General features: G+C 43.6%; 1 protein-coding gene across 1 annotated transcript in view; it reads left to right on the top strand.

Moving 5' to 3' along the window:
* Positions 1-26,550, top strand: part of OTUD7A (OTU deubiquitinase 7A) — a 373,417-nt gene that overhangs the window by 269,360 nt on the left and 77,507 nt on the right. Inside the window, 2 exon segments of the mRNA XM_017960482.3 lie at positions 9,726-9,905; positions 21,156-21,374. Coding sequence (XP_017815971.2) covers positions 9,726-9,905; positions 21,156-21,374 — 399 coding nt within the window.

Genomic DNA, 26,550 nt, shown 5'->3' with positions numbered 1-26,550 from the left:
TAATGGAAAACTCACAAAACAGTGGATTATGTGGTACAGATACATACACATGCACTCACACACATACTATATATAGTGCGTATGAGTACACATATATACTATATGTAGAGAGAGTATATCTGTATTGAAACTGTGGATTAGGGGAGCTATTATATGTGTGTGCATGTGTGTATGTGTATACATGTGCATATATACATATATACATACACACAGGCACATACATACAATAGCCCCCCTTATGCACGGTTTCACTTTTAAAGGCTTCAGTTTTACCTGCAGTCAATCACGATCTGAAAATGTTAAATGGAAAATTCCAGAAATCATAAGTTTTAAATCATGCACCATTCTGAGTAGCATGATGAAATCCCACCCTGATGTGAATCATTCCTTTGTCCAGTGGGTCCAGGCTGTACATGTCACCCACCCATTCATCACTAAGTGGCCATCTCAGTTATCAGATCAGCTATCCTGGCATCACAGTACCTGTGTTCAAGTAACCCTTCTTTTACTTAATAGTGGTCCCAAAGTACAAGAATAGTGATGCTGGCAATTTGGATAAGACAAAAAGAAGCCATAATGTGTTTCATTTAAGTGAAAAGGTGAACGTTCCTGACTTAAAGAAAAAAATATTTTTTATTACAGTATTTGTTACAATATACTGCACCTGCACTGTGGGCCTGATGCTTTTTCTGCCCAATCCCCTGACAAACTTCCTGCCTCATGTTTTTTCCTCAGATTTTTCCAGGACCTGACCTTCTTCAGATATAAACCCCTTGTAGGTGATACGAGTTGCAAACATTTTCCCAAGTTGACAACTGTCTTTTAACATTTTGTGTGTATTTGATTCTCTTTGGGGCTTTTCATTGTCAATGAAAAGAGTCAAACTCTGTAAAATATTTGGAGAGACATTTGGTGGGCACAGTAGCTCATGGCTGTAATCCCAGTGCTTTGGGAGGTCAAGGCAGCGGATCACCTGAGGTTAGGAGTTTGAGACCAGCCTGGCCAACATGGGGAAACCCTGCCTCTACTAAAAATACAAAAATTAGCTGGACATGGTGGCAGGAGCCTGTAGTCCCAGCTACTCGGGAGGCTGAGGCAGGAGAATTGCTTGAACCTGGGAGGCAGAGGTTGCAGTGAGCCGAAATTGCACCACTGCGCTCCAGCCTGGGTGACAAAGTGAGACTCCGTCTCAAAAAAAAAAAAAAAAAGAAAGAAAGAAAAAGGACATTGGTTTGGTCTGGAAAGGTGAAACAGTGCAAAGTGGGGGCTTCCAGATTATAGGTAGATTTAAAATGTTTCTAATTGGCAGTTGGTTGAAAGAGTTATCAATAGAAAGGAATGTCTGGGTTGTGCTAAAGAGGTTGTTGAGACCAAAGTTTTATTATGCAGATGAAGCCTTCAGGTAGCAGGCTTCAGAGAGAATAGATTTTAAATGTTTCTTATCAGACTTAAGTCCAATTAGATGTTAAATGCTGGGTGTTAAACGTGGATGTTAAATGCTGGTCAGCTTTTAAATGCTAGATGCTAAATGTGGATGTTTAAATGTTAAATGCTGGATGTTAAATGCTGGTTGGCTTTTCCTGCATTCCAAAAAGGAAGAGGGCATACTGAGGCCCGTCTGACCCCTACTTCCCACCCTGGCCTTCACCAGTCTTTCCGGTTAAATTTTAGGGTGCCCTGGCCCAGGAGGGAGCCTATTTAGATGGTTGTCGGGGGGCCTTCGAATTTTATTTTTGGTTTACACCATTATGTTCCATTGTTGAGTCTGATCACAAACCAGTCATTGAGGCGGTAGAGTTCATGCCAGTGTCTCAGAGTGCTCCTTCCTCCTCTTTGTACTTACTTTTCAGAGTTTCTCTGGTTATTCTTCCTTATTTTTTTATGTGAATTTAAAATCAGCTTGTCTGATTCCAAGGAAGGAAAACAAAACCTGCTTCTGTTTTTTGTTTTGTTTTGTTTTTACTGGAATCAAATCATATGTATAAGTTAGAGGAATAAATTACAACATTAAGTCTCCTAAACTAGGAACATAGTATTGTTGATGGAAAAAACAAATTCTGTAAAATATTTTAAAAGGTTTATTCTGAGCCAGTATGAATGACCATGACGTGGGGAATAGTCTGAAGAGGTCCTGAGAACAAGCGCCCAAGGTGATGAGGTTACAGTTTTGTTTTATACATTTTAGGGAGGCAGAAGTTACAAGCAAAGACGTGGATCCATACATGTAAGGTATACATTGGTTCAGCTTTAAAAGGTGGGACATCTCAAAGATGCTTAGAAAGGCAGGAAGTGGGGATGGTCACAGTCATAGGTGGATTCAGAGAGATTTTCCAATTGGCAATTGGTTGAAAGAGTTAAGCTTTGCCTAAAGATTTGAAGTCAGTAGAAAGAAATGCTTGAGTTAAGATAAAGGGATTGCGGAAGCCAACATTCTTGTTATGTAGAGGCAGCCTCCAGCTAGCAGCCTTCAGAGAGAATACATCGTAAATGTCTCTTTTCAGACCTTTCAATGTGTCAGACTCTTACTTAATCTTTCCTGCAACCAGGAAAGTGCTAGCTGCGTTAATGGAGATTCTCTACAAATGCAAATTTCCCCCACAAAGATAGCTTTGCAGAGCCATTTTAAAATATGTCAAAGAAATATATTTTGGAGTAAAATATATTTGATTTCATTCAGGGTCTATTATCTGTCTTGTGATGCTATCTCAGAGTCAGGTTGGAATTTGGTATCTCATTGCCACACAGTCTGTTTGGTCAGTCTTAGGATCTGTACTTTAATGTTAATGCTGGTCAGTTGTGTCCAGGAATTCAGTTTTTCAGGTGTCTCTAGGGTCCCCTTGGCCCAGAGAGGATTCATTTGGTTAGTTGGTGGGGATTAGGATTTTCAGTTTATGGTATGCACAGTTTAACTTGTATGCCCTTGAGGAATATTATAAGTTTTCCACATTTATGCTGTTGTTGACAGAAAGATTCAAGCTCTGTAAGACATTTGAAGAGATTTATTCTGAGCCAAATATGAGTGACCAATGGTTCATGACATAGCCCTCAGGAGATCCTGAGCACATGTGCCCAAGGTGGTCAGGGCACAGTGTGGTTTTATACACTTTAGGGAGACGTGAGACATCAATCAATATGTGTAAGAGGTATGTTTGTTTGGTCTGGGAAGGTGGGACAACTTGAAGTGGGGGCTTCCAGGTCATAGGTAGATAAGAGACAAAAGTTTGCTTTCTTTTGGGTCTTTGATCAGCCTTACACTGAATACACAATTTACATGAGAGAGGCAGGTAGAGGAATAGTCGCTTATGCTTTAGTCTGACTCAGTAAATCTGAATTTTTACATAAACAATAGGGCAGAGGAAGCAACCAGATATGCATTTGTCTCAGGTGAGCAGAGAGATGACTTAGGTATCTCTAAGATGACTTAGAACTCTAAGACAGAACTTAAGAGTTCTGGCTATCCTTTGTCCCACATCTGTGGAGATAAGCTATCAATTTACATTGCCAGGGTAAAATGCAACAGAACTGTTTTAGGGCTCTGAGGCCCTAAAGGAAGATCTTGAAGCCCATAAGGAATTTCCTTGTGAGCAACTTGTGAGGGAGGTATGTAGTGTTTTTTATCTTTGTAGCTATCTTATTTAGAAATAAAATGGGAGGCAGGTTTGCCTGACACCCTTTGGCTTAGTGATTTTGGGGTCTTGAGATTTATTTTCCTTTCACGTCGTGTATGTTTCTTTTAAATATATCCCTCACTACTTTATCATTTTAGTTGCAATTGTGTATGGAATATTCTTCCAGTATGTCCTCTAACGTCTTTTTCTTCACAGATAAAGGCTATTTATTTATGTGTGTTAATTTTACATCCAGTGTATTAAGCACTAATGCACTTCACGGACTATGTCCCGCTCTCTGACTCCCGCTTGTGGGCACGTGGGAGGATGTAGTTCCTGGGCCCCGTGTTTGGATGGGAGCCTGTGGCTAGTTCTTGCCATGGATTGTAACAGGTGAGATATCACCTCTGGCCCAGAGTGTTTGATTGTTGATGGGAGATGCTCCTGGCTTTGTATCCTTCTTCCGCAGTCATAGGCATAGAGTGGCTGCTCTATGAGCCAGAATCCTGGAATGACAAGGTATGTCACAGAGCTCAGTCAACCCATGGGGGATGTGTGGAACAAGTAAAAAGTAAACCTGTGTTGTTACGACCTCTAGGATTTGCAGGCTGTTTGTTACCATGTTGTAGTCACTGCTGCTGTTTATGGTACGCTCTAGGTAATTGTGTATGTCAGTGTGGCGATCTTAGTGTTTCATGGTAGTTTCCGCCGTATGAAGTTTCTGCCTTCTAATTTACTGTGCAGATATTCATACCTCTTATATCTTCTGTTTCCATATGTACTTTGGATTTGTTTTAACCAGGTGTGCAGATATGGAAATTATTATTATACAGGAAGAAGTTTGTTACTTACAATTCCCTAGAAGCGGGGTGCATGACACACCACACAGGGCCATGTGGGGAAGCCCTGTTTCTTTATTTCTGTTTTATGTTGGCTACTTGACTTATTTTTCGTTTTTATCATTCTTACTATGCTATCTGTAGTGTGTTTTCTCTTTTCTCCCTTATAATTTAACTTCATTTCTAAAACAATTTGACTCCTTTTTCCCCCTGAGTTTAATCTGTTTCTGTTTCATAGTCAGGAGGCAGAGGGAGCAGGAGAAAAACCAGAGCAAGAGCCTTTATTGCAGTTTCCATGGGAAGGATTGGGCAGGGCACGGCAAGCAGGCTAAGCTGGTTGAGGGTTGGCTTGTCTGAATAATTCCAGCAGGCCCAAGGTGGAGGGACCCTTCTGAGTTATCTGGTACCTGGCCCTGGGCTGATTAGAGGAGGGGAATATTGGCCTGGAATTGTAGGAAAGGCTGTGGTTGAGGGGTCTGGGCTTTGGATTAATGGGTTTGTATATGAAAGGCAGGCTTGCAGAAGAGTAGTTTGTTATCTCTAGGAATATGCTAGCCCAAGGAGGTGCAGCCTCTCCCAGGTCACAAAGGCCCCAGGATGTCAAAGCATCATAAAATACAAAGAATAAAAAACATGATTAATACACTTCATTGCCAATTGAACACTTTTGCCTTATAAGGTGGTTTTCCTCATCTTACTTAATGCTTTTTGGCCTGAATTCTACCTTGTTTGATACAAGATCATAAGTTCAGTTCTGTTGTTATTGTTGTTTTGTCTTTGTCTTGTATACCTGATAAACTACTGTCTATCTGTTTTAGTTGTGACCTTTCTAAATCACTTTGCTCTAGGTGTGTCTCTTATATACAGCAAATGATTCATCTTTCTTTTTAGAGATAATGTAAAAATCCTTTTCTTTAAATAGTTGTGTTAAGCCTACTTAAATGTATTGCTATGACAGATATGGTTGGTTTTAGTTCTGTCATAGTTTCTGTTTTTCTGTATAAATATTTTAAATGTCTTTCACTATGCTATCTTAGCTTTTTATTTTAGAATATTTTTTCTGATATTTAAAAAATTATGTTAATGGTTACTTTTTTAACCACTGGTATATAACAACTATAACTACTTATAATTATGTTTATAACTAGTGGTTACATAAGTTTGCCTTTATGTAATATCCTATATCCCTTTTTCTTTAGACAATATCAGTTTATTCCCTATATGTCTCAATAAAACAAGCTTCTATCTTCTTCCTTCATTCTCCTCTCTCTCTTCTACCATCTAATTTAACCAATAGTATATCTTTTGTCTGTTCTTATTGTTTCCCCTTCTACTATTAAATATGCTTACTTGTACATATTTGACCTGTCAACTGTAGTTTTGTTTTGTGTTTTTGTTATTGTTGTTATTTTTGAGACAGTCTTGCTCTGTCGCCCAGGCTGGAGTGCAGTGGTGAATCTCAGCTCACCGCAACCTCCACCTACCAGGTTCAAACAAGTATTGTGCGTCAGTCTTCTGAGCAGCTGGGACTACAGGCGTGTCCCACCATGTCCAGGTAATTTTTGTATTTTTAGTAGAGACAAGGTTTCGCCATGTTGGCCAGGCTAGTCTCAAACTCCTGGCCTCAAGTGATCTGCCCACTTTGGCCTCCCAAAGGTGTGAAATACTGCACCTGGCCTGACCTGTCAACTGTAAACATTATCTTTGCAGTCTCTTGTGTAACAGCTGAGGCATTGCAAATTTATTCTGCTTTCTAAATTCTACCATTTTTGTTGATTGTATCATTTTCATTTTGACACAATATTGATATTCTTCTTTATCACTTGTATCTCTACCTTTGCTTTTTCTTAGATGTGCAGTTAAGAAAACTTACTGCTGCCTGACTGCTCCTTTGCCAAACTCTTATTCATCTCTTGATTGGCTGGAGTTCATCCTCTAGTAGTTTTCTCAAAAAGTGTCCATTTGAGAACTGTTTTCTGAACTATTCATGTTTTAAATGGTTTGTCTACAGCCTTTATACAGAAAAGAGTAGACTGGATGTACATAAAACCTTCTTAGCTCATATTGCTTTCTTTCCGTCAGTATCTTGTAGATATGGCCCTATTGTCTTTTGGCATTGAATGTTGCTGCCAAGAAGTATGTTGCCAACCTGATTTTCTTTCTTTTTTGCTTACATATTTAAAAAATTATCTTTATCTTTAAAAGAGGATAATTTTTAAAGGATATATGTTGGTATTGACTAAGAACAGTTTCCTTATACAGTGTGCCCTTTAAATATGTAAAAACAAATATTTCAAAAAGTTTGTTTTTTTAATTAAAATCTTTAAATTCTTTTTTTTCCTTTTCCATTGTTTTAGATTTCTTATTTGGGGCTCCAATTATGAGTATGTTGGATTTTTTTTTGTACCTACTTTATATCTAACATTTTTCTTTAACCCTGTGTTTCTTTATTTCTGTTTTGTCTCCTTATTTTTCATATTTATCATTCATTCTTGCTATGCAATCTGTAGTCTGTTTTCTCTTTTCTCCCTTATAGTTTAACTTCATTCCTAAAACAATTTGACTCCTTTTCCCCCTGAGTTTAGTCAGTTTCTGTTTCACCTCCTCTTGTGAGTTCATGTATATCTGATTTATAGTTTTTCTTCAGAGCTATGATGGTTTTGTACTAAATTAAAGCAGCTCATCCCTCTCTGAGTGCCAAAATACATATGTTAAATTTAACTCGAAATCCACTGCCTCTTAAGACAATGAAAAAAAAATCAAATGATTTAGAAGTTTAAGGCATAAACATTTTCAGCAGCAAACTGTACTAGAGGTTGTAGTTCTTACCATGAAACCTGTGCCTGCTAGTAATCCAATAACTTGCTGTTTGGTGATAATCAGAAATTGAGGCATCCTGAAAGAAAAACTTCACAGGCAACTTCCTCAGTCTTTGAATTCTTTTGGTTAAGGTCTTCTTCCATACAGCTATACTGTCTTGCTGCTTGGAGGAACTATTCCAGGAAGAATGAACAGAGTAAGCAAATACAGAAAGATAGGACAACAGGAACATATTTTGAAGATCTGCAGGAGAAAATGAATATTTTGAGCTGTGTGTATTGCTATCCAAAATAAATTAGAATTCTGAGCATATAGAATTAGATGAGGAGAATAGAAACTGGATAGTCAGCTAATATCTGCCATAGTCAAGATATTTGGCTTTAAAACTTAGGATATAAGTTGTAACTAGAATTAAGCTTATTCGCATAGAGATGGATTTAATCTTCAAAGGAGGGTATAAATTAAGAGTAAAGAAGAGCAAGAAGAAAAATTAGGGGAATCCATGTGTTTTATGGGCAGGAAGAGGCAAAGGAACCAGTGAAGGGATCGTAGAGCATCCCAGGGTGCAAGAGAAGAGGAAGTATGAAAATATCCATGTTAGAATTAAGCCTCTAGTGCCCTCCCATGGCCGTGGTGTGTTTGGAGCATGGCATTAGTAACAGTCAAATAAGAACCTCACAGAGTATAGGTAAATCTGTGGAGAAGAGAGTAGAACCGAGCAGTTGAATGCATTGGCAAGGTGGGGATGGAGAGTGGGGATCCAGGTGAAAAGGGTAAACTCTGGTTATGAAGGGTCATGGTAGGTGGGCAACGTAGAGAAGGAGGTGTGTCAGCAACCAGGAGCTGTTATGTCCAAAGCTGGGTCAGGTTCAAGGGAACGATAACACCAAAAGCTGAGGTTTGAATCAAGGCAGATCTGTATTTGAATCTCAGCTCTATCACTTACTCACTGGCTTTTAACTCCGAGTGCTAGAAGTTAAACATAAAACAAAAACCTATAATTAATGAGAATAATGGTAATTACCATCTATTAAGCACTTTCCATAAAGGAAGAACTTTACAAACACTATCTCCTTTTCTCATTTAACCCTCATAAGAGTTCTCATTAGATGGATTGTGTTATCCTAATTGTACAGGAAGGAATGCAAGGCCTTAGGTGATGAAATGATATATTCACCATCAGAGAATTAGTTAGAAGGTGGAACCAGGGCTCAAAGCCAGGCTCTAGAACCTGTGTTCTTGACTGTTCTTCTGGGTTGCATTCCTTCCCAAAAGTGAGTATCCCGGCATCAGGGACATGTATCCTGTGGCTGCCCCAGTCTTCTAGCCTCAGGTTTCACCATGGGCCTCTGTGCCTTTCCTTCTCATCCTTACTTGATGTGACATCTGTTGGGGTTCCCAGTAACTTAAAATGGAAAAGATGAGAGGGGAGCTTATTTTTATTTGCTCCTTAAAATTAAGGCTAACTTTTTAATTCTTTGATTTCTTTTTAAATTTTTTTTAATTTTTAATTTTTATGGATACATAATAGTTGTACATATTGACGGGGCAGATGTGATATTTTGATACAAGCATACAGTGTGTAGTGATCAAATCTGGCTAATTGGGATATCCATCAACGCAAACATGCATCATTTCTTTGTGTTGGGAACATTCCAAATCTACGCTTTTGGTTATGTTGAAATTGTTAACTGTAGTTGCCCAGTCGTGCTGTAGGATGATGCCTCACTGAATCGGATGCAGTGTGTGACACTCCTTCCTGCTGTTACAAGGCCACTGACTCTCAGAGTCGGGAATCGGAGTGCCCACGCTGCCTCCACCTCCCCAGTGTAGCTGCGCCTAGTGCTACGAAGTGCCAGTCCAGCACCCCGTGTCGGGGTGGGAGCCCTGCTGAGTGTGTACCCACGCAGGGCACACCTGCCCAGCCTGGCATCGCACCCGGTGCAGGGCCTGAGCTTGGAAGCCTATCTCCTACCAACACTCACTAACCAGAGAATCCCCCCCAAGCTTCTACTTCTCTCATAGTAAGCTTAAAAAGTAAAACTCTGAGCAAAAGCCCAAAGAAACTTTGAGAATTATTTCAATTCATTTTTCTTTAATTGACGCTTTGTTCCCCTCAGAGAGTAAGCTCTACAACTTGATTTTCAAAGGCGGATGTGATAATCGGGGGTGCAATGTTTAGGGGTGTGTGTGTGTGTGTGTGTGTGTGTGTGTGTTTGAACCTAAAGGCTCTGAAACTGTGTATAGTCACATATTTTAGATGGACGTCACTTATGGGTATGAAATCTACTTTGAGTCATGCAGAGGGCCATTTTCCCCTTTGAAAAATGAGAACTACTGGTAGAAAATTCATTAGTTTATGTCCTCATGGGAAACCCTTCTTGTCACGGTTCTTCTCTATGATGAGACCATAATTCATGCATTCATATTGTCACCTCTTGTCACTTCTTGTCCACAGGCAAAAACTGGGACCTGACAGCCGCTCTGAGCGACTATGAGCAGCTCCGCCAGGTGCACACAGCCAATCTGCCGCATGTGTTCAACGAAGGGAGGGGTCCCAAGCAGCCAGAGCGAGAGCCACAGCCCGGGCACAAGGTGGAGCGGCCCTGCCTGCAGAGGCAGGACGACATTGCCCAAGGTACCACTGAGGGACTGAGCCTGGGCACAGCTGCCCAGGCCAGTGCACCGCAGCTCACAGGTGGGTTGGGTGGTACAAAGAATGGTGGGGTCATCACCTCCCAGGTGCAGACAAATTGGACTCTCAGTGCCTTCTTCCTCACATTATGCTGAAATGTCCTTTGTTGCTTCTATCCATGGCTCCAGCCTCTACCTCAGAAAAGCAGAAAAATGAGTCTGATTTCCTAGGACCCCAAAAGCCCAATAAGTGAGTAAACACCAGCATTCCTCCTGGAGTCCTGGTTTTTTCAGACCAAACATCTCTAGTTCTTTTACTTATTTCCAAAGTAACAGTCTCCAAGTCTGTTCAGCGCCACATTTCTTGCCCCATGCGCTCCATCTTCTCTATCCTTTTTCTTCATTATGAAAGTAAGACATGCTTATTATAACAAAGGAAACAATACTGAGATATATGAGGAACACTTAAGAACATTCTCCTGCACACCTCCTAGATCTCACCAGTGTAATAATGACTGATAACATCCTGGTGGTCTCCTCCTGCTCCTCTTGCTATCTTGTTCAAAATCAAACACGTCAGAGTCAAATGCACAGCACACTGCAAAGTGCTTGTTTCACTGAGCAGGCGATGATGAACATAATCTCTTAATAGCTACATTTTACTCTATAATATGTTAATTTTTAGATCACTGCTGTATTCATGGTGATTCTGTTTTTGCTTGGGTTTTTGTCGTTGTTATTATTTATTAATTGCCACTGCAAGCAATGCTGAAAGAAACATCTTTATACCTGTAATCTTACATACTGGTGCTTTTGTTTCTATAGGTTTGCATTCCCAGAATGGATTTGCTGTGCCAACACATGTGTGTTTCTAGCTGAATAATTTTAGGACTTCTTTCCTAACATATTTCTACTCACCATGTGTGAAACTGGGTGTTTCCCTTCATTCTTGCTAGCACTGGATATTACAGTGTATGGTGTGTTAGGCCATTCTTGCACTGTATTAAAGAAATACCTAAGGTTGGGTCATTTATTTTAAAAAGAGGATTTATTGGCTCATGGTTCTTCAGGCTTTACAGGAAGTATGGTACTGGCATCTCCTCAGCTTCTGGGGAGGCCTCAGGAAGCTTACAGTCATGCAGAAGGCAAAGGGAACAGGCACTTCACATGGCCAGAGTAGGAGCAAGAGAGAATGAGTTGGAAGGCAGAGGTGCTGCATACTTTTAAATGATCAGATCTCATATGAACTCAGAGTGAGAGCTCACTTATCACCAAGAGGATGGCCCAAGCCATTCATGAAGGATCTCCCCCCTCCCATGATCCAAACACCTCACACTAGGCCTCACCTCCAAGATGGCAGATTACATTTCAATATGAGATTTGGGTGGTGACAAATATCCAGACTATATCATTCCACTCCTGGGCCCTCCCAAATCTCATGTCCGTCTCATTGCAAAATACAATCATGCCTTCCCAACAGTCCCCCAAAGTCTTGACTTGTTCCAGCATTAACTCAAAAGTCCAAACTCTCGTCTGAGTCAAGGCAAGTCCCTTCCACCTGTGAGCCTGTAAAATCAAAAACAAGTTATTCACTCCCAAGATACAATGGGGTGTAGACATCGGGTATACATTCCCATTCCAAAAGGGAGACATTGGCCAAAAGAAAGGGGCTCCAGGCCCCACACAAGTTCAAAACCCAGCAGGACAATCATTAAACCTTAAAGCTCCAAAATAATCTCCTTTGACTCCGTATCTCACATCCAGGGCACACCAGTGCAAGAGGTGGACTCCCAAGACCTTGGGCAGCTCTGCCCCTGTGGCTTTCCAGAGTTCAGCCCCCACTGCTGCTCTCTGCTTGCAGCTTTTCCAGGTGCAGGGTGCAAGCCACCAGTAGATCTACGATTCTGGAGTCTGGAACGTGGTGGCCCCCTTCTCACAGCTCTACTAGGCAGTGCCCCCATGAGGACTCTGTGTAGGGTCTTCCGCCTCACATTTCCCCTTGGCACTGCCCTAGTAAGGTTGTCTGTGAGGGCTATGCCCCTGCTGCAGACTTCTACCTGGACACCCAGGCTTTTCCATACATCCTCTGAAATCTAGGCAGAGGTTGCCAAACCTCATTCACTCTTGCATTCTACATGTCTACAGGTTTTTAACACCATGTGAAAGTCACCAAGGCTTATGGCTTGCACGCTCTGAAGCAGCAGCGCGAACTGTATCTGGGACCTTTTGAGCCAAGGCTGGAGCTGGAGCAGCCAGGATGTAGGGAGCAGTGTCCCAAAGCTGCACAAAGCAGCAGGGCCCTGGGCCTGGCCCCTGAAACCATTCTTTCCAACTAGGCCTCTAGGCCTTTGATGGGAGAGGCTGCTGTGAAGGTCTCTGAAATGCTTTGGGGCCTTTTCTCCATTGTCTTGGGTATTAGCACTCACTTAGCTCCCTTTTTATTATGCAAATATCTCTAGCAAGTAGTTGCTCCTCAGCCTGCTGGAATTCTTCTGAAAAAGCTTTTTCTTTCTTTGCCACATGGCTAGGCTGCAAATTTTTCAAACATTTACATTCTGCTTCCCTTTTACATTCTGCTTCCCTTAAATATAAGTTCCAACTCGTTTCTCTGCTCCAGCATCTGAATGCAGACTGTTAGAAGCAGCCATGCCACTTCTTGAATACTTTGCTGCTTATCAATTTCTTCTACCATATACCCTAAATCGTCAAGTTCAAACTTCCACAGATCCCTAGGGTATGAACAGAATGTAGCTGAGCTCTTTGCTTGTAGCAGGACGAGCAGGACGAGCCACAGACAAAACTCCTCAGACACCAAGTTAAAGAAGGAAGGGGTTTATTTGGCCGGGGGCTTCGGCAAGACTCCCGTCTCAAGAGCCAAGCTCCCTGAGTGAGCAATTTCTATCCCTTTTAAGGGCTCACAACTCTTAACGGGGTGTGCATGAGAGGGTTGTGATCAACTGAGCAAGCACAGGATACATGACTGGGGGCTGCATGCACCGGTAATTAGATTGGAACGAAACAGGACAGGGATTTTCACAGTGCTTTTCTATACAATGTCTGTAATCTATAGATAACATAACCGATTAGTTCAGGGGTCAATCTCTAACTACCAGGCCCAGGGTGTGGTGCTGGGCTGTCTGCTTGTGGATTTCATTTCTGCCTTTTAGTTTTTACTTTTTCTTTCTTTGGAGGCAGAAATTGGGCATAAGACAACCTGAGGGGTGGTCTCCTCCCTTATGCTAAGGCAAAACATGTGACATTTGCTCCAGTCCCCAATAATTTATTCATATCCATCTGAGACCTCCTCAGCCTTGACTCTGTTGTCCATTTTCATTATCCATATTTTGGTCATAACCATTTAACCAATCCCTAAGAAGTTCCAAACTTTCCCTCACTTGCTGTCTTCTTCTGGACCCTCCAGACTTCCAACCTCTGCCCATTACCCATTTCCTAAGTTGCTTTCACATTTTCAGGTACCCCTTGGTACTGATTTTCTATGTTAGTCCATTCTTGCATTGCTATAAAGAAATATCTGAGGCTGGGTAATTTATAAAGAAAAGAGGTTTACTTGGCTCATGGTTCTGCAGGCTTAAAGGAAGCATGGTGCTGGCATCTGCTCAGCTTCTCAGGAGACCTCGGGAAGCTTACAATCATGGCAGAGGCCAAAGAGGGAACAGGCACTTTCATGGCCAGAGCTGGAGCAAGAGAGAGAGAGTGGTGGGTGGGAGGTGCCGCACACCTTTAAACAACCAGATTGCGTGTGAACTGAACAAGAGCTCACTTTATCACCAAGGGATGGTCCAAGCCATTCATGAGGCGTCTGCTTCTAATCCAAACACCTCCTACCAGGCCGCCCCGCCAAGACTGGGGATCACATTTCAACTTGAGATTTGGAGACAAATATCCAAACTACATCAAATGTGTTTATGTTGCTTTTCTACTCTGAAGAGTGGAAAATGGTGTCTTGTTTACACTCTCATCTTGCCATTTGCTTGTTAGGCCATTGGATTTCCCCTTTGTAACTTGGCTGTTCATGTACTTTGTCCATTTTCTATTGATTAGTTTGCCTTTTCTTATCAATTTGTTTCTCTCTTTGTAATAAAGACTAAAACATATATTTCGTGTGTGTGTGTGTGTGTGTGTGTGTGTGTGTGTGTGTGTGTGTGTTTCCCACTGTATCACTTGCCTTAGGACTTTCTTTTCAGAATGTTTTCCCATACATGTTTACATTATCTTGCTCTCATGGCTGATGAGCTTTCTCTCTCACTTTGGAAGGTTTCTTGGACTACAGAGTTACTGAAATATATTCTTTTTTTTTTTTTTGAGATGGAGTCTTGCTCTGTCACCCAGGCTGGAGTGCAGTGGCACAATCTCGGCTCACTGCAAGCTCTGCCTCACAGGTTCACACCATTCTCCTGCCTCAGCCTCCCAAGTAACTGGGACTACAGGTGCCTGCCACCACGCCCAGCTAATTTTTTTGTATTTTTAGTAGAGATGGGGTTTCACTGTGTTAGCCAGGAGGGTCTCGATCTCCTGACCTTGTGATCCACCTGCCTCAGCCTCCCAAAGTGCTGGGATTACAGTCATGAGCCACCATGCCCAGCCTGAAATATATTCTTATATTTAATGTAAATTTTGTTCTTTGAGTCTTTTCATCAATTTGAAATTTTTATAATAGTAAAAAATCTGGTTTTGCTTTCTTCTGGATTGAGAGTGAGTTATTTAAGTATATTTCCCCACTGAACTGAACTAAAATGCCAGCCTTGCCTTATATTAAATTCTCAACATACCTGGACCTATTTGCATACTTTGTTCTGCCCACCCCATGGCTGCCACCCTGTTACACTTGACTCAGTGGTTTCACAGGGTATCACTCTCTGCTAAGCAAACCCTTCTATTGCTATGCTTTTCCTTTTTTTTTTTTTTTTTTTTTTTTGCTGTTTTTGAATATTTATTTTGCCATCTAAACCTTAAAATTATAATTCTGAGTGGAATTGGAATAGATTTTTATTTCATTTTAAAAATAATTTGCATTTGTAATATTGTTCTTCTATCCAAGAACATTATGTATGCCTCTGCACATATTCAGATTCTGTTCAGATTTTAGGCATGGAAAAAAGAAACTCATTTTTTACTTATTTGTCTTTTATCCAGTGAGCTACATAAATTCTCTTATTAGTTCTAATAGTTTGTCCTAAGAGAATCACTTAGATATCTAAGTATATGGTAGTATCATCTGAAATAATTGTATGTTCTTCTTCATATTTATACAATTAATTCAGTTTTTTATTTTATTGCATTAGGTAGACTCTCCTGAACTGTTGAGAATGAATGCTGTATTTGTTTCTATTAGCTCAGCCTGTCATTCAAGCTATATTTGAATCTATATCTTGGATTATTCTTGACTGTTTATTCTGTTGTTTAGAAAAGCCATAATTGAGTTAGAAATTTTAATGCATATTATCTGTGTCTTCTCTGAGTTTCATCCTTTCTGCTGTATTTGTTCTGATGCTATCTTGTTAGGTATATGTATATTCATAATTTTTTAGATTATCTTGCTCTAGTATGTTTTTTAACCAGTATATAGGCTGTCTCTCTGTCAAGCCATTTGATATAATAGTTTTTATCTTGAAATCTGCTTTTGTTGATATTAAACAGCTACCCTGGCTTTCTATTGGTTCATATTTGCCAGAAATATCATTTTTTCTGCTGATGTAATTTCAACTTTTCCTTATGCTTTCATGTTAAATGTGATTCTTGTAGACAACTTATTATTAGGTTTTATTTTATTATCCAATCCAAGAATCTCTGTCTTTTGAGTAGTTAATTCAATCCATCCTTCTGTCCTGTCTTCTCTATCTAATTGAATTTTTCTACTGGTTTGCAAGTTACACATTCTACTTTTACTCACATTGCAATTACTGCTATTCTATTAAAATCAGTATTTTGGTTTTCTTCCTATTATTTTTGAAAACTTAACCACTATATTTTCCCCTGCAAAATACATCTCTTAATATGATTTTTGTTGTTCTGTCCTGCCTCTACTTGCTCTCAATCATATTTAGATACTTTTTGTTGTCTTTGCTTATTTAGATAACAATTAACTTCTTTATTTATTCACATGTATTCATTTCTCTTTTGCAAAAACAAAAAACAAAAAACTTCCTCAAAGACTACTTCCAAAAAGAATTTTTGCATGGTGAATCTCCTAAGGCCTTGAGTGCCTAAAAAGGTTTACATGGTATACTTATATTTTCATTTAGTAGATTAAAAACTCTAGATTGAAATTATTTTCTTTGAACACTTTCCACCCCTTCCTCCATCGTGTTCTTGCAGCTTGTTCCTCATGTCTTCTAAGAGATTCACTTGACCTGATGTTTTCACATCCCCATCTATTCTGCACATGAATGCATTATTAGTCTCATTAAATTTTTTTCATCCCAAGTTAATTCTTTGTCTTTTTTTTTTTTTTTTTTTTTTTTTTGCATTCTGATATTCTCTTTATCTCTCTGCACATATTTACTAGGCTCATTTTTTAATGTAGTCCTCCTGGCCAGTACTATGTTGCCTTTCTTTAACAGTTTCCCTGGAAGCTCCTGGGGCGTGTGGTTATCATCCATCTTCACTTGTGCTGGAGCACAGGCTCTGGTGGGTGCTCCTCCAGATGGGAGGCGGGGAAGGGTCCTCAAGCTGGAGAGCCTTGGATGTTGTCATTTGGCCTCTAGAAGTTCCCTGCCTGTTCCCCTCCGCACAGCTGGATTATCTCCTGAGGGCTGCTCCCAGCTCCTCTCTTCTAGAAAGTCCTTGTTTCCTGTAGGGACTGCCCCGCTCTGGTGTAACTGCCAAGCTGCCCCGTATGTTAGGGAAAGGAGGGAAGTGGTGCTCATGGTGACTGCTGCCCCACCCAGCTGTGCTCCAGCACCACCTGATGTTCTCCAGCTGGCACAGGGTCGGGGCTGGGGGATGATAAGGAAGGCAGGCCATGCTGCAGCCATGCTGGAGAGAGGAAAGGCAGGACCAGACGCCCTTCCCCAGGCCCTCTCTGTCGGTCTCACCCATTCCCACCTCCTGCCCCTGGGGATCTCCAGGTGGGTGTAAGGACAGGACACTGAGGCTGTGCACTGTCTTGCCCCTCTTGTTGATTATTCTTAAATTTGGTTTCATTTCTGCCATTAGACCTGACTCCGGAGGAACCACCCCTTCCAGTCATTGGCTCGGTCTTGTTCTCAGGGCCTTCCTTGACTGTAGCACACGGTTAAGGCTCCTGGTATCTTTCATGCAGCAGCAGTCCAGACAGATGACCACATGGCCATTCCTGCTCTTTTGAGCTGGCAGCAAACAAACCAACCCATTATCTTATCCTCCTGGTCCGGGGCTAGAAGGAACCTCCCGTCTGCTACCAGAGAGGTTGGCAGAATCAGGGCCTAGTAAGTGTAGCTGTTACATACTGTGATCTGACTTTTCTTAGATACCATTTAAGAAAAAAAAATAGGACTCTATCCCAGCATAATCCTATTAATTGAGGCTTGCGAGCAATCATATCGATTCCTATTGAATTACAGAGTTTCCGAATTGAATTTATGTCTCCTTTAGTTGAGTTCTTCCTGAAACCATAGTGTGCTAAAATGGAAAATGGAACATTTCATATTCTAAATCAGGGGCCAGAAAATGACCTGTCAGCCCAACCTGGCCTGTTTTTTAAGTAAAGTTTTATTGGGACTCCCCCACGCTCACTCATGTATGTGCTGTCTTCGGCAGCTGTAGTGCTGCAAAGACAGAGGTGAGTAGTTGAGACTGCGTGGCTCACAAAGCCTAAAATATTTCTATCTCACCCTTTAGGAAAAGTTTTGTCCACTTGTTTTAAAATGTACCCAGGATCCGTTTTAATCAGGTATCACAAGACACGCAAACACAGAAATTACTGTCATGAAGGTGGAAACAGGAGGCCCAGGACAGCATGCAGGGCCATATTGGGAGGCGCGGGTCGTGCGGAGGTAGGAGTAAGGGGAAGCACGGACCAAAGCCTTTGTGATGGTTTCTATGGGAAGGCAAGGCAGGGGGAGCAGCCCCTACCCCAGCTAGTGTGCATAACTGCAGCCAGCTCAGGGGCAAAGGGCCTGTCTCCAGCCGCCTGATACCTGGCCTGAAGTGCTTAGGGCAAAGGAACATTGCCTCCTGGAGAGTAAGAGCCAGCTGGAGAGGGTGGTTGGGAGCGTAGATTCTGGATTGGCGGCTCCGCATAGGAGACGCATGCTGCTGGGCAAGGCCTTTGCCATCTCTAACATCGGTTCACCCGGGAGGGGCAGCCTTTCCCCAGTCGGAGAGGTCCCAGGTGCCAGAGCAACAAAAACTAAGAAAATAAGAAAATGCAGGGCCAGGTGCAGTGGCTCATTCCTGTAATCCTCGCTGAGCCCAAGTGTTTGAGACCAGACTGGGCAACACAGCAAGACCCCATCTCTGTAAAAATTAAAAATAAAAGGAAAATAAATGAAAAAAGAATTTATAGTTAATACATCTCCCCTTTGTCAGTGGCAGGGAAATTCTGTACATTCTTATACTATGTTTTGTTTTGTTTTTTAATCTTTCTGTGTTTTTCTGAGACATAACTTTGATCATGATAATTCCTGTAAAACGTTTTATTTATACATCCAAAAGCAGAATCACTGAGTTCACATTTAAAGAATCAGTATGTGAGTGTGTGTGTTTGTGACTCTGTGTGTGAGAGAGAGATGATACATGTGCATTCCTGGGGTGTCACAGGAAATGTTAGAATTAGGAGCATATATTTCTCATTATATGATCTTCAACACAATCTATTAATATTTTTAGTTCAAAAATACTTTTTTCCTTTAGACTCCAAATATTTCATGTTTAGAACTGCAGAACAGCATCCTGTTGTCCTAGGAATCACCACGTTTCCAAGGCCCTTGAAGTGTCTCATGTCAGTGCTGATAGATGGGCCAGGAGGAGCATGGGTGCCCCTGACCAGCAGGTGCCCACTGTTGAGAGCAGCCTCGAGATTGTCTGTCCCCCCAACTGCGGGTGCACATAGCACCTCAATTCTCTAATGCCTGATGTCCCTCTCCATCGGGTCCCCAAAAATGGGGCAGTTCCTTCTTTCCAGATGCAAAAAAGGTAGTATGTGGCAAGATGAGCAGCCCCAGCATGGCTTGCACGAGGTAGAAAGACACGAGCCTCCGCTGCTCCTGCACTCAAGTACCTGAACCAGTGTGGGAAGCAATGGGCCGCCCCCACCCCCCAAGCTGGGCCCGCACGCTCCCTCCCTCTTCTTTCTAACTGCCTGTGTGGCTTAACTTCTCTTTTTACCTTTCCTCAAAATACGAAGAACTTAATCCTGTTGGTCTCAGAGTGAAACTGAAGGTGAATCTAAACCACCCATTGTGAAATACAGTCTGTCTCTGTGACTCTGTATTCATTTTAATGGGAAAATAAATACATGAACCTTCTGGGAACTCGCTTTGGGTTTAAAACGAACTTGCCACAGGATCGAAAGCTGATGCTTTTTCGTCTGTTTTAACAGAACTCCATGAATGCCATTTCTGTCCAGTGCTCTAGCAAGTGGGGAAGGAGGACGCTGCTGTTCGGGGTGAAGGCTGGGGCTGGGTTTTCCGCGTGACCGTGGTGTGCTGGTCAGCGTGGACCTCAGGGGGCATTGCAGGAGCACAGACCTCACCAGTGGGCAGGCTGAACTGGAGGACAGTGGGAGTCCTTGGGACCTCAGGGAATAGCCTCAGGAATTTGCCACAGGGCTTAGACAATCCTTATTTAGACTTAATTTAGGCAACACAGGCAGCAGGTTTTTGAATAAAACACCAGAGACCGTGCTTTCCTGAGAAAAATGAAAGATCTACCGCCTTGCTAGAAAGACTTCTCCTTACTGAAAACACTGACTGTGAAAAAAGATAACCTATTCCTAACATATATTTAAGCATTCTTGTTTTATGTGCAATGTTGGTCATTAGAACACAGGGCTTAGAAAAACAAGTGTGCTTTTGCAGCGCCAAGAGGATACATCTACTTTCTAGGTAGTCGACTTCCTAACATGGTAACATATTGTACCTTAGAGAAATCCCACACTGCCTTTCTCATTCCCTGGCTGAAAAGCCCAAGAAGAATAAAGCCAGAGGAGAGCGTGACTTTTTAGAGTGCTGTGGCAAAAGACGGAAGAGAAACACATGGACGGACTGAATATTGTGTGTCCTGGGAGGGCCACGTAGGAGGCATTTATCAGCGTAACTTTAGTAAAACAGCCTGTCTTAAAACCTGAGCCGCTGTGGATGGCTGAGATTGTTTCTTTGCATTAAGTGCATAAAGGCATCGGGACAAAGAGCGGTCTTCCTTGTACCATTTAGTCCTGGGAGAGGACAGCTCAGTGAACTCGAGTTAGAGATAACTGCAGACCCAAGAGCAAGCCTGGTGCTCTTTGACAGTGCTGATGTGCAGCTGTACCGTGGGCTCGCAGCTCCCCACTTACTAAGTGCTTTCCTGACTCTTGTGAATAAGTGCCACATACCAGGTGATGGTGATTAATCCAGCAGCAGGAAGGCCTGCAGGATAGAACAGGCTTGTAGGATAGAAGGGCTGGTACAGAGAGAATATGGGTGTGCATGTGTATGTGTGTGCATATACATATAGTTTGTGCATGTTGTACATGTATGTGCACTGTGTGTCCTGTGTATTTGTGCTGTGTGTATGTAGTATGTGCAAATACATCTATATGTGTACATGTATATAGTATGTATACAGTCTGTAGTGTATGTACATGGGCGTGTGTGTGTATAGTATATGTGCCTAGTATCTGTATGTATGTGTGTGTGCATGCATGTATGCATATGCTATGTAGTATATGTGCATGTATGTATGCAAGTGGATGTGCAGTGTATATGTGTCTAGTGTATGCATGCATATATTCCTGTGTATACTTTTGTATTCATGTGTGTGCATTTATGTGTGTGCATGTGTGTATGTGTGCAGTATGTGTATGCACATGTATATCTCTGCTTATAAGTGTGTGCACATGTAGTATATATGTGTGAACATGTATGGTGTGTTCATATGTGTGCACATGTGTATTGATGTGTGTTGTGTGGTATGTGCATGTGTGTGGCATGTGTCCATGAATGTGTACCTGTGTGTGTGTATTGTGTGTGCACAGTATGTGTTTATGTACACACATAGAGCCGCACCTACACCCATTCAGCCCTCGTGGCTATCTTTCCTTCTCCCCCTGCAGAAAAGCGACTTTCCCGGGGGATTTCCCACGCCAGCTCAGCCATCGTCTCCCTGGCCCGGTCCCACGTGGCAAGTGAATGCAACAACGAGCAGTTCCCCCTGGAGATGCCAATCTACACATTCCAGTTGCCAGACCTGAGCGTGTACAGTGAGGATTTCAGGAGCTTCATCGAGCGGGACTTGATCGAGCAGGCAACGATGGTGGCTTTGGAGCAGGCAGGTGAGTTGCCCCTGCCGGCAGGCCCGCGCCCTTTAGGCTTGGTGAATGGTGAGCCGGCCTAACCTACTCTATGAGCAAGAGAAAGGCACAGGTTCTCAGACGCCGGGCAGTTTTCAATTAGGATTCTAGATGCTGCACCGCACCTCCTGCTCTACGGGCCGACAGTGTTCTAGCCAGCATGGGCTGGATAGAGGGGCCGATAACCAGGTGGTGCTGAAATCTCTTTAGTTTTTCCCCTTGCTCCTAAATCCCAGTCCTCCTCTAAGGAGAACCCTATGCTTCTTTGCCTTGCTTCTCTCTGTCCCCAGACAACTCCTCCGTGGGTGTTGAACGAAAGATAGGAAAGACCATGGGCTTTAGAGAAAACAGGAGACCCGTCACTTTCTGTGGACTTGGGCAAGTCAGGTGATCTCTCTGAGCCTCAGTTTCCCAGTCTGCAAAGATGAGGGACTGCTGACCCGGCAACACTTTGGGGTACTAACTGACGTGTTCCTTCCTTAGCTGTCGGCTCCCTGCCTGCACAGCCTCTTCCAGCTTCCAGGTTAAGGAAGCATGAAACCTGACCGCAGTCTCCTTCTTTCTCCTTAGTGTTTCCTCACCGCCTTAACATCCCAATGAAGAAAGCATTCAAGAAGCAAGACAAACTCTCTTCTTTGGAATGTTTAAGGAGAAAATAATGAGTCCAAAACAAAAGTCTAAAACAGATTTAGGTTCTTCCCGAGACAAAGCAATGCCAATTTCACTCATGATCATTCACATTGTAAACATTGCACAATCACGTATCTGGGGGTTTCTGAGGCACGCATGTGGAAGATGTTACGGCTGTCTCCTCAGGCCCATCACGCTCCTTCCAGTGGGGGCCCCGCCTGCCTGCACGGGCTGATGGTGCACATGGAGCATGTCCTCAGCCAGTGGGAAGCCCTGCTTCTGCTGGGGTGGGGAAGCATCTCCTTCAGTGCTGACCCAGCCCTCAGCCAGCTCTTCATGTCCACTGTGGAGTGGAGCCTCCACTTCCAAGGCTTGGTCCATGGAGACATCCCCACGTGTGTCGTCCCAGGAGTTTAGGGCTGCAGCCAGCAATGTGCTGTTAGGGAGTAGAGCTTCTCTCGGCCCTCAGCCAAGACCCAATAAAATTACTAAGCACTTTCTAGAGTTTCAGAAGAAGACAGAAGAGAAGTACCTGTAGGTTGGTATGATTCTGATATTGGTGGATGGACCAATCAGGACGCTGGTAGGAAAGAAAAGGCAGCACAAAACTGTGAGATAAAAGGACTCCATAAAGGGACTGCTTTCCAAGGAGTGGGCAGGATTTAAGGACACCAGTGAAAGATACTGCTATTCCTGGGACTACCATCAGAGTTGGCGAAAAGACAAGGGGTGAGAGTGGCTGATGGAGATAGCCACTGGCAGGAGGTGTGGTGTCTGGGAGAGAGAAGATGCTGGGGAAATAAATACTCTGACCACACTCTTCCTCCAGCATCCAGGTTCTGACTAGTGCTTCTTAATGGCAGAAGGGCAGACTGCAGGGAGCTCACTGATGTGGTCCATACAGGTCACCCTCTGCATACACAGCAGCATGGAGAAGGATAGACAGTAGATCTGTGGGGCCAATGGGAAACATCTAGAAAGTCAGTGTGCCGGGAAGTTTTACCAGACATGGCTTCTGTGTACACGTGTACACCTGCTTTCATGCCATTATTGCTTGTCATTGTTTGCCCAGGGCTGTCGTCATCTACCACTTTCAAGAGGGAAGGCACAAGATGCATTTAGACAAAGGACGCGACGGTGCTTAGTGGGGCTTATTTGTGTTGGGCAGGCTTGCGGTCAGGTTGCAGCCACAGGACTCACAGAAGCCTCACCAATGGCATGCTTGGCATTAGAACAGGCTTTGCATTCCCAATAGCTGGATCTCATGTTGTGACTGTGGAGAAATTGTTATCTCAGCTTCTTCACAGCCATCAAAAGCAACCCAGTGACTGGCACCCACAGCCTTGCTCTGTCTTACCTCAGCAAGATTCAACAAACATAAAACAATTCAGCTAGATGAGCAATAACGTAAACCACTCACTGTGGGGGCTGGTATCTTAAAGACGCTTCTATATGACTAATTCAGATAAGATATTTTCAATGGAAAAGGCTCACTATTCATAGAGAAGCGGAAATTAGTATTTGTTAAGAAAGAAACAAGTTTCATGGGTTACTGTCTGTTGAATGCTACGGCAGCGCAGACCTTTACACAGCTCAGCACTGACGATGGCTAACAGCTCGGGTGTTTGTAGCAGCTGCCTGAGTGCTGTGCTTCGTGGGAAGCCAAGTCTCGTGCAAGGTCGTAGGTAGAGCTCACCGTGTTACCTTCTCCTTGAGCCCTACCATGCTTAGCAAAAGCCTTTGCTTATTTTGAACGTCTTTTCTGTTATTTTTTTCCATATTTTTCGTATTAATTTTTATCACTTGTATTTTACCTTCCAGACTAACATTTTAAGATGAGACTCTGACTTCATCCAGTCTTGAGAAAACCTTTTAAAACCCCAAACTTAGTGAGTTAAGATGTTAAATTATGAAGAGCTCATTGTTTATGTTGGGCACCACAAAGAGAACCAACTGGAAGCAGAGGTCAGTGAAGGCAAGAGGCTCAGGCTCCCATCCAGCGGTGGAGAAGCCTCCACTCACAGCCTGCACTCACAGGAGGCCTTGAGGAAGTGGGTCTCACGCTTCAGGGAGTGGTCAAAGGTGCTTGTGGTGCAATTAGCACCTGAAGATCAGGGGTCTACCTGGGACTGGAGTCCTAGTAGCCAACCTGTCTTCCTCGTCCCTCGCACTGAAAAATAACGAAAGTGGCTAGGTGTGGTGGCTCACGCCTGTAATCCTAGCACTTTGGGAGGCCAAGGCAGGAGAATCACTTGAGCCCAGAAGTCTAAGACCAGCTCGAGCAACATAGTAAGACCCCGTCTCTACAAATAATAAAACAGATTAGCCAAGCATGGTGGTGCACGCCTGTGGTCCCAGCTACTCAGGAGGCTGAGGTGGGAGAATCTCTTGAGTCCTGGCAGTCGGGGCTGCAGTGAGCCATGATCACACCACTGCACTCCAGCCTGGGTAACAAAGCAAGACCCTGACCGCCCCCCGCCCAAAAAAAAAATAGAAAAAAAAAAAAATAACAGAGGTACACAGACAACTGTGTGTGTGCTCCCTCAGTGGCGTGAAGCAGTCTCTGGCCTGGGTGATAGCGTGAACCTGACCCCCACCCGCCATCCATCTGACTCCTCCGAACTCCTTTCCTCTGCTCTCAAGTGAGGTCTTAGACTAGGTCATTTCTCAGTACCCTGCCATGCTCAGACTCACGTGAAGACCCTCAGCTGGCTGGTGCTAAATGGGTCTCCCACAGCCCCCACCCCATCTGGGTGAGGAGTTTGGTCACTGGAAAGCACTGGCAGCTCCTGCACCTTCCACCCCACAGCCAGGCTCTGCTCCCATGGCCATGTTTCCATCATGTCACTGTCCATGTTTCCATCATGTCACTGTCCATGTTTCCATCATGAAATGGCCGTCCAAGAAAGCTGCTCAGTGTTGCTGGGTACAAAGGGTAAATGTCTCTTCCTAATAGCTTAGTGCTTAGACTCTTTATGAATAAACTGTTGATATGCAATATTATTTTACTGAATATATGAGAGATTGAAATACAGATGTCAAAAAATTATTGAGTAAAAAAACAATCCGTTTGTTTAAGGGACAGTTCTAGCTGTGCTTGGCAGGAAACATTATCTCTGTCATAAGACTTTGGATGGAGGACTTCCTTTTCCCTTGGGACAGAACATGAACCCAGGGCTCAGGTGGTTCTGAAAATTGGCGAACAATGGCCTTCACTCAGTTAACATTGCCCACGGTCCAGCTGTCCATCCTGGGACCTGATTCCACTCTGCCGGAGCCCTGCGTGGTATCTGCCTGGCCTCCCGAGCCACATAAGCAGCCCCATCTATTTCTGAGGCCTCCGTGTCAAGCGGAGTGCCAGTCTGGACTCCCATAAAACCCACAGATCTGGGAGACTGGTCTTCCCAAGCCTTCAAACCCTGGAGAGCTCAACCCACTCCCACCCCATGACAGTCTCAGGGCAACAGAAGGGCGAGATCTTCTGGACCTAAAACCAGCTGACCTCCTGAGAGAGGAAGGGAAACACTTTTTGTTTTCTAATGACTAGCCTGCCATTAAGAAGGCAAGAAACCACTGCTTTTGCCATCAGCTGATCCTGCTGCATTGATACAGGAGATGGCTCAGAGACCCGGGTCTCTGGGTTTGGGAAGTTTCATCTGCTGCCTCTGGCAGCAGCGAACCAGCATGTGGGTGAGATGGTGTGGTTCTTCAGTGTGTCTGGGGGCAGAGGGCAGAGGCATTTTTTGTATAATGCAGGAGTCACTGCATACATGGGAGGTGGAAACCCAGATGTTGAGAAATCTCTAGACACACCTTTGCGTTGTGCTCCAGGGGAGGATGATTGGATTGAGGGGAATCTGCTGGGGAACCTGCCAGAGAATCGTAAGCTACAGAGGAGGCTGGCAGGCTTCCGAGTCAGCCCAGCCCTGGCTGGGGGCCCGGATCAGCACGGGGAGCTTGGCCACGTCACTGGACCGGCTTGAGCCTCACTTTCTTCCTTCTGAAAGTCGGAGATGTGTAACGGCGGCCAAATGGAGACAGAGTGACCCAGTGTCAGCCTGTGTTGAATGCCCACAAAATGCCCCATCCAGGTCTGGGGTTACCGCCACACTCCAGGCAGATGAAACCCCTGCCCTTAGGGAGGTGAAATTCCAGTGGAAGAAAGCCAGTGAACAAGGGGAGCATGAACATGAAGTGGGGCCTCAGCGGCTGCTCTGGGGGGATTAGGAAGGAAGGTGAGGGAGTCCCAGGATGCCGCTGGAGGGCAGGGAGGGAGGCAGCAACAGACACGTGCGGGCCCAGCTTTCCTGACGCAGGGAGTCTAGCGTCAAAGTCTTGGCATATTTAAGGAAGCCAGTATCACCTGAGCTGGTGGAGCAAGGGCGAGGATTTGGAAAGGAGGGCAGGAGAATGGGAGCGGGGCCCTAGGGAGCCTCATATGTCCTTTGGGCTTCACTGTAGGTAGACACACAGCCCCTGGAGGGTTTTGAGCAGGGAGCTGGTGCGTCTTGATTCACATCTGACGGAT

This window comes from Papio anubis, chromosome 7 (assembly GCF_008728515.1).
Source record: "Papio anubis isolate 15944 chromosome 7, Panubis1.0, whole genome shotgun sequence".
NCBI classification, from domain to species: domain Eukaryota; kingdom Metazoa; phylum Chordata; class Mammalia; order Primates; family Cercopithecidae; genus Papio; species Papio anubis.
Note: the sequence above shows the minus strand (reverse complement) of the source record. Positions and strands in the feature narration are given on the sequence as shown.